Below are 7560 nucleotides of genomic sequence, written 5' to 3'. Positions count from 1 at the left end.
GACCGAAAACAAATGCTAAAGAAAATTTTCTGCCTAGCTAATCTTCTACAGAGATAGTGTCCACCTTCTCTGGTTCAACGCAGCCTGGCTCTGCTGGGGTAGAGTTTCCCCCTGGGGTGTTAGACATCTGGGCCCTGGAGAAAAGCTGAAAAACCTCAAAAAGCTAAATTCTCCCTTCTCATTTCGCTGTTAGCACCTGCTATTTGTCTGGACTTCCCGCCCACCTCTTCCCTATTCTTTATATCCACCACTTCCTGGGGGCCATCAAGAGTGGAACAGACAGGTTGTTTATCCCTTAAACCCACATTTTTGGGCTGGAAACAAGCAGATCCAAGAGTTTCTCTTCCCTCTCCCTACTCCGCAGCGAGAGTGGGTGTGGGGTCTGCTGACAAGTAGTGGGGGGAGGTGGGACAGGGGAGGGAAGGGAGCCATGCCTGAGTTTGGGCACCCAAACCATCAGGGCAGGGATACAGCCTGCTACTCTCTAAGCAGAGCCTTAAGGGGTTCACGCTTTGCAGTGGGGCTGCCTAGAAAACCCTTCAGCTACAGCAGACAGGGAGTAGACCCACCTCCTGCACAGAACCATTGGTTTGCCCTTCTTCCTGGCCTGCAGGCTAGGGGCAACATCAAATGCACCATCCCTCAAATATACACAAGCTGGGACTCTTCTCCTCCTGGGTAGCCCAGGACCTCTAGTGCCTCTGGCAGAGTTTTACTTATTTCCTTTTTAGGAAGGTATCTAGGGTTTCCAGTCCTCAGACTTAGGTTATTACCCCTGTGCCAGTCACTCCTGCCACCTGGGAAATGTTCTAAAGGTGGAGCAGCTCCAGGAGGTGCAAAGGTTTACTGTAGAACCTTGAGAGGGTGGGGGTGAAGGAGTTTAGGCACAGACCATGACGCCTCTCAGTGGTGGAGCTTTGGTGAGAAAGCACATCCTGTGTGCGCGTGTGCGTGCGCGCATGTGTGTGTGTGTGTGTGTGTGTGTGTGTGTGTGTGGTTGGGGGGGGGGGTTCCTGGAGGAGGAGCTAGGGTGAGGGCCTGAGGCTGGGAATGGGGTGGGGCTTGCAGAGCAAGGACAGGAACTCAGTCCTCAAGTTTTCTGGGAAAGCTAGAGCCCCAGGAGCCACAAGATAAGGCGGGTGCAGCTGCAGAACCCATGTGCCAGGACCTCCTTAGGACCCATAGATCTGACCTCAGCGAGGCAGGGACTTCCACACTAAGGTAGGAGGGATCCTGACCAGCAGGAAAGGCTGCTGGCACGGGGGCTCTGTTACCCTGGAAATTACTTCATTTCCTTCCACTCAAATAGCCTGGTGTCTGGGTTCCTGCTCTGTTGGGTAGAAACCAACCCAGGTGGTTGCTCAGTTCACTTCCCCAAGGTCCCTCCATTCAGGCCTTGGAGAGATGTAGCATCTCCTTAGGAGAGAGCACTTTTCCAAAACTGACTGGGGAAGATAGGAGAGGGGGGCTCCTGATGGTTGCCATTTCCTGGCTGGAGTCCCCAGAGAATGGACAAGGAGGCAGAAGGTAGGGGAGAGAGAAGCTCAGGGACAGAGGCCTCCTTCCTGAATCCAGAGTTCACAAGGTTAACCCCTCAATCCAGAGACTATATCCTCCCCCACACTCACCCCACATGGCCCAGCACCAGAAAACCAGGAGCCCCAAGAACTGAAGCCCCAGAGATATCTGCATTGGCTCTAAGGGTGGCTGGGGGAGACTGCAGGCAGATGGGGACATGACGTGGTTGGGAGAGGCCACAGGGCAGAGGGCCACTCTCTGGGAGAGGCACCCCAGGCCCTCTTTCTTGGACAGCAAGGCTGGGGGCAGGGGGAGAGCAACCCGGGTTTGCCCCCTCTGAGCAGTGGGGGTGGGTAGAGGGGCAGGGGCGGAGAGAGCCTGCGGTGGGAGGCGATTGGGCACACACGGCAGAGGCCGGCCCAGTCCCCCGGGGTGGCTTAGGGGCTGGGGACGGGAGCGAGGGCCGTGCCCCGCCCTGCCCTCCGGCAGCCACGCGGCATCGCGGCCGTCCCCGTACGAGTCATAAGGTCCTGTGACTCCATCTCTCTCCCGCGAGGCTGCGCCGCCAGGTGGCCTGAGACGACGGTCGGGACCCCAACGTCGCCATCAGCCCCTCGCCCGCCCCTCTCAGGCTCTCGAGACCGGTCCCTGCTGGCCTGCCCGACTCTGCACAGCATGCCACCCGCGGGCCTCGAGGGTCCCCGCGCACTCAGCTGGCGGCCTCTGCTGCGTCTGCTGCTCTTGCTGTCGCTGCTGCCAAGGCCAGTAACCCGCGCTCAGACGTCGCCGGGCGCCCCCAGCGCCCCAAGTCTGCGGGAGCGCGCACGGGCCCTGATGAGGAACTTCCCACTCGTGGACGGGTGCGTAGGTTGGGTCGGGGGACCTGAGCTCACCCCTGGGCAGGAGGTCCTGAGCTTGGAGGCCTAGTGAAGATGCTCCCTCACACCAGCCCTGGATGGCTTCTCTCATCATCCATGGGTGCCCTTTCCCTTTTTCTGTCACCCCCTCCCTGGTAAGAACCCCCTCCGCCAAGGCCTCAGGGGATCCTAGTATAGTCTGTGTGACAGTGTGGGGTGGGGCACCCCCCAGCTTCCCCAGGCCAGGCAACATATCCTGCCTGACCTTAAGGCCTAAGGAGCCCACCCATTTGCCCCTGACCTGACCCCACCTTGATCTCCCTCCAGCCACAACGATATGCCCTTGATCCTGAGACGGTTTTACCACAACGGACTGCAGGATGTTAATCTGCACAATTTCAGCCATGGCCAGACCAGCTTGGACAGGCTTAGAGATGGTCTCGTGGGTGCCCAGGTACCACAGGGACCCATAGGTTGCCACAGCATGGCTGCTGAGAAATGTGGGGGAATGTGGGGGCCCTAGAGACCACAACATTAGTCGTATGGAAACTCAGTTACCATAGTGACCCAAAAAGTGCCATGATATGGGCCCTGGGGGCTGCAGGAGCCACAGTAAGCCAGCTTGGTGGGCATCCAGCTACCATGGAACAAGCTGAGCATTACATGTGACTTCTGGGCCACTGGGTGCTGTGCTAGCTGTGGGGACTATGAAAGGAGGGGCTCCAAAGCAGCCCCTGCCCAAGCCAACCGCTGTCCTTTCCCAAGTTCTGGTCAGCCTACGTCCCATGCGAGACCCAGGAAAAAGATGCAGTGCGCCTCACCCTGGAGCAAATTGACCTCATCCACCGTATGTGTGCCTCCTATTCTGAGCTGGAGCTGGTGACCTCGGCTAGAGGTAGACGGGCTGGCGGGAGGTATTAGGGACTTGACTGAGCTACCCTAGCCCCTGAAAGTGATCACCTGACCTACCTGCTCCCAGGTCTGAACAGTACCCGAAAGTTGGCTTGCCTCATTGGTGTGGAGGGGGGCCACTCACTGGATAGTAGCCTCTCCATCTTGCGTACCTTCTATCTGCTGGGTGTGCGCTACCTGACACTCACCCACACCTGCAACACGCCCTGGTGAGCACAGTGCAGGTGGTATGGACCCACTGATGCAGGGTTCTGCCCAGGATCACACTGGGGCTCAGACCAAGCTTTACCCCTAGGATCTGGCACTGACCCTGGAGTGGGGAGGGGAGCTGGGTTTGCAGAGCAAGACTGGATCCCCAGGAGGGCCTTCCTACTGCCAGGCACAGCCCAGCTTGGGGCTCTGCTCTTGCTCCAGGGGGTTGTAGGGATAGACAATTTGGTAGGGCCTCTAGGCTCTTGTGGCCAAATCATGGCCACCAGTCAGACTGCCTCCTGGCCATCCTGCAGGGCAGAGAGCTCAGCTAAGGGCATCCACTCCTTCTACAACAATGTCACCGGGCTGACCAGCTTTGGTGAGGTGAGCACTCTGGTTTCATACCCTGCCCTACATGAATGTACATGTTCTACCTCTTCCCTACAATAGATGCTCATACATGTGCACCCCTGATGCCCTCTCCCCAACCTGTTCTTGCAGAAGGTGGTGGTGGAAATGAACCGCCTGGGCATGATGGTAGACTTGTCCCATGTCTCAGACGCTGTGGCACTGCGTGCTCTGAAAGTGTCAAAGGCACCTGTGATCTTCTCTCACTCAGCTGCCCGAGGTGTGTGCAAGAACGCTCGGAACGTTCCCGATGATATCCTCCAGCTTCTGGTGAGAGACTGCCCAGGCTCTTGAACCCAAAACAAGAGGTTTGAACCAGGAGCGCTTGAATCTGAGCCCTAGCTCCTTCAACTGCCTCACACCCCAGGCTAAACATCTGCCCCACAACCCGCAGTTAGAGATGGTCTAACAGCCCCTGAACTCTTGAACCCTAGCTGGGGTTCTAGGTGGTAAATACTCCTCTAAACCCTCAAGCCCAGGGCCAAGACACCACCCAAACCAGCGCTGAGAAGCCTCCATTCACACAAACCCAGAGGTGAAGTCTCTTCTGACCACAAAGCCAGGGATGAACCCCTTCCTCACAGGGGCCCAGAGGGTGAAAAGGCAGGTAGTTGAACTAGGGGGCCAAGCTGAGTGTCCATTTGTCCACTCTTGCAGAAGGAGAATGGTGGCATTGTGATGGTGTCCCTGTCTGTGGGGGTGCTACAGTGCAACCTGCAAGCTAATGTGTCCACTGTGGCAGGTAAGCCCCACCCTGGGCTCTCTGAACTGCTCTGATTTGGACCTGAAGCCCTGTGGGAGGACCTCAGAACAGCTCCAGTGGTTTGACCCATCCATTGGCAGTAGGCACAGCTCCCCCAAACCCAATAACGGGTGGTACACAGCACCTTGGTGCCACGTGGAACTGGAGCCAGAGAGTCAATACTACAATACTGATGAGTATAAGGGAGGCAGTCAGACATAGAGCCTGGGGGCCGACCATCTGCGTGTCTGCCAGAGCTTCCAAAGCACCCTGCCCCTGCCTCTGGCCAAGGGACTGGGCAACCCCTTAGGTCTCTGGGGTCTTTGTCAGTTGTACTCTTTGTCCCTCTCTCATCCTCCACAGCCATGGAAAGGAACTCCCATGGATTTTCAAGGAAACTGGAGACAGGGTGAATCCTGGATGGGAAATGGTCCAAATGGGTCGCTCTGGGGTCCACCGCAAATCTGAAGTCCCATCCAGAGCCAGCTGAGATCACCTGAGGTTAAACCTCAGGGCTCTCAAGTTGGCACACTGGGTGCCAGGCTATGAAGGAATTGCCTTGCATGGCCTACAGGCTGCAAGAAAGGGAGTCGGCAGAGCCCTGTCCCCACTCTTACCCCTCCCTGCCCTGCAAGCCCCACACAGCAAACTCTCCATCTCCCAGATCACTTCGACCACATCAGGGGAGTCATTGGATCCAAGTTCATTGGGATTGGCGGAGATTATGATGGGACCAGCCAGTAAGTGCTTCTCCTTGTGGCTTGTCTGGAGCTGGCTGTGCAGCAGTGGGACCTTCACAGTCACTATGCCCACCACATTGTGATCCTCATGGCCTTTAGGCCTTGACCACAGCCTCGGGTCTACTGGCCCACCTGGCATCTGCCCACTCCCAGAGTCCATTTCCTGGGCTCTGCCGTCTGTCTGTGGCCCATTGGCCCCACTCTAGATCATCATATTTGGCTAAACCATCAGACAGAGCTCATCTGCCCAGCAGGTACACCCACTCCCAGTGCCAGCAGATCCACTGCCTCTGAGCAGACTCTTTTCAAGCTCTAGTGTGGGGTGACTGTCTTTTCTGCCTGCAACTGGGTCTGTGCATGAAGGGGTCAACCCAGTTCTTAAAAAGCATTTCCTCTTTTTATAAATGGAGGAATATTTTTCATTCTGTGAAAACAATAGATCTTAAGGCATAATTCAATGAGTTTTGACACATATTCAAGGAGGTGTTGGGGCCTCCTTCTGAAGGATGAAGAGCCTTCAGAATCATTTATTTATTCTCTCCAAGTCTCCACTTCCCACATCTGACCAGTGCTAGGGTTCAGTGGACCCTGGACACCTAGAGCTGTGGTTCTGAGTCAGGACCAAGGAACAGGTCTGAGGCCTAACAGCTGGCTGGCTGGTGGCCACAGTTTCCCTCAGGGGCTGGAGGATGTGTCCACATACCCGGTACTGATAGAAGAGTTGCTGAGTCGGGGCTGGAGTGAGGAAGAGCTTCAGGGTGTCCTTCGTGGAAATCTGCTGCGGGTCTTCAGACAGGTGGAACAGGTATGCTGGGCTGGGCAAAACAGTAGCTCAGGCATCTGAGCAGGTGTGTTGGGGGGAGCTGCGAGAGCTGCTGACCACCAACTGCCACCTCCAGGTGCGGGAGGAAGACAAGGGGCAAAGGCCCTTGGAGGACGAGTTCCCAGATGAGCAGCTGAACAGCTCTTGCCGCTCGCGTCTGCATCAGAGACAGCATCTGACTCCAGACCAGATACTAACCGAGGCTCCGACGCATTGGACACCCAAGTCATTACCTAAGTGGTCATTCTCAAAATCCTCCGCCAACATGGCCCCAGGCCTCACAGTTATTGCTGCCTTCTCAGTCTTTATTCTGTGCCTCTGGTGACCCATTTAATCCTGCCAGATGTCACTTTAGCAGCCATGGACACCCCACAAATTTCCCCTGTTGTGCAGGCATGAACATTACCTAAAAATAAATATTTTAGACCTGGAACCAGGCATGAGTGTCCTTCTCCATGGTGGGGTCTGGTGGTGCAGGCTCACAATGCTGGGGTTGGTGGGGGACCCTGAAATTCAGTCACCAGTTACTCAAGAAGACCTGTTGGCAGTGGTCTGAGGAAGACCAGGTGGTTGGGCCTAGCAGTGGAAGAAGACAGTGGATAGCTCTGGCTGCAGGAAGATGGACCCTGCTCTGGGTTCCCTCTGAGTAGCTTACCTCAATCCATATCCTGACCCACTGACTACCACCTGGGGATCTTTCAGGGAATTCTGGTTCAAATTCCCAAGAAGGGAATCGGCCTGGATCACAAATGATCTCTGTTCCTGTTTGGACAGAGCCCAGAATGTCAGGCCACATAGTGGACCCTGGGCCTCCAATGGCTAGACTGCCCTGGATGTGGGCCCAATCCCTCTGTGGGACTTCCTCTCTGAGAGGCACAGGCTACTTAGACAATCACTCCATTTTACCCCCAGGCCATTAACAGTAATAGCAACTGTACTAATAATAGCCAATATTAAGAATTAATACATTGAGTTAATAATGATAGCCAATAATAACAAATAACATGATAAAAATAGATAATGGCTAATAAAAATAATAGTTAATACTAATAGTCTTTGCAAATCCATGACTGAGCAATTTCACCCCAGTATATATCTAAGAGAAATGCATACCTACGTTCCCTAAAAGGCATAGGAAATAATATTTTTAGCAGCACTGTTCATAATTACCTCAAACTGCGCATTTCAAAATCAAACTTAGGGGCTGGCCCCGTAGCCGAGTGGTTAAGTTCGCGCGCTCTGCTGCTGGCGGCCCAGTGTTTGGTTGGTTCGAATCCTGGGCGCGGACATGGCACTGCTCATCAAACCATGCTGAGGCGGCATCCTACATGCCACAACTAGAAGGACCCACAGCGAAGAATATATAAC

General features: G+C 55.2%; 1 protein-coding gene across 3 annotated transcripts; it reads left to right on the top strand.

Annotated features, from left to right (window-relative positions):
• The first annotated feature begins 1084 nt into the window (after positions 1 to 1084).
• On the top strand, positions 1085 to 7218 carry LOC106822518 (dipeptidase 2). Of its 3 annotated transcripts, none has more exons than XM_014827767.3 (11): positions 1085 to 1221; positions 2075 to 2378; positions 2703 to 2829; positions 3141 to 3270; positions 3355 to 3496; positions 3794 to 3863; positions 3981 to 4157; positions 4545 to 4629; positions 5294 to 5369; positions 6039 to 6174; positions 6269 to 7218. In XM_014827767.3, exons 2-11 carry the CDS (start codon positions 2194 to 2196, stop codon positions 6515 to 6517), a joined length of 1377 nt encoding a protein of 458 aa, XP_014683253.1. In that variant the 5' UTR covers positions 1085 to 1221; positions 2075 to 2193; the 3' UTR covers positions 6518 to 7218. The 3 variants fall into 3 exon arrangements, with proteins under 3 accessions (XP_014683253.1, XP_044617126.1, XP_044617125.1); XM_044761191.2 differs by having other exon boundaries at positions 1104 to 1221; positions 2150 to 2378; positions 6269 to 6619; XM_044761190.2 differs by lacking the exon at positions 1085 to 1221 and having other exon boundaries at positions 2071 to 2378; positions 6269 to 6619.
• Positions 7219 to 7560: the final 342 nt, after the last annotated feature.

The sequence above is a fragment of the Equus asinus genome, chromosome 28 (genome assembly GCF_041296235.1).
Source record: "Equus asinus isolate D_3611 breed Donkey chromosome 28, EquAss-T2T_v2, whole genome shotgun sequence".
NCBI classification, from domain to species: Eukaryota; Metazoa; Chordata; class Mammalia; order Perissodactyla; family Equidae; genus Equus; species Equus asinus.
The sequence above is the reverse complement of the archived record's forward strand: the minus strand, read 5'-3'. Positions and strand labels throughout refer to the sequence as shown.

Coding starts and splice junctions, on each gene's coding strand:
- LOC106822518 (XM_014827767.3), top strand. CDS start 2,194: ATGCCACCCGCGGGCCTCGAGGGTCCCCGCGCACTCAGCTGGCGGCCT. Junction 3,271..3,354: donor GCTGGTGACCTCGGCTAGAG/GTAGACGGGCTG, acceptor ACCTGCTCCCAG/GTCTGAACAGTACCCGAAAG. Junction 3,497..3,793: donor CACACCTGCAACACGCCCTG/GTGAGCACAGTG, acceptor GCCATCCTGCAG/GGCAGAGAGCTCAGCTAAGG.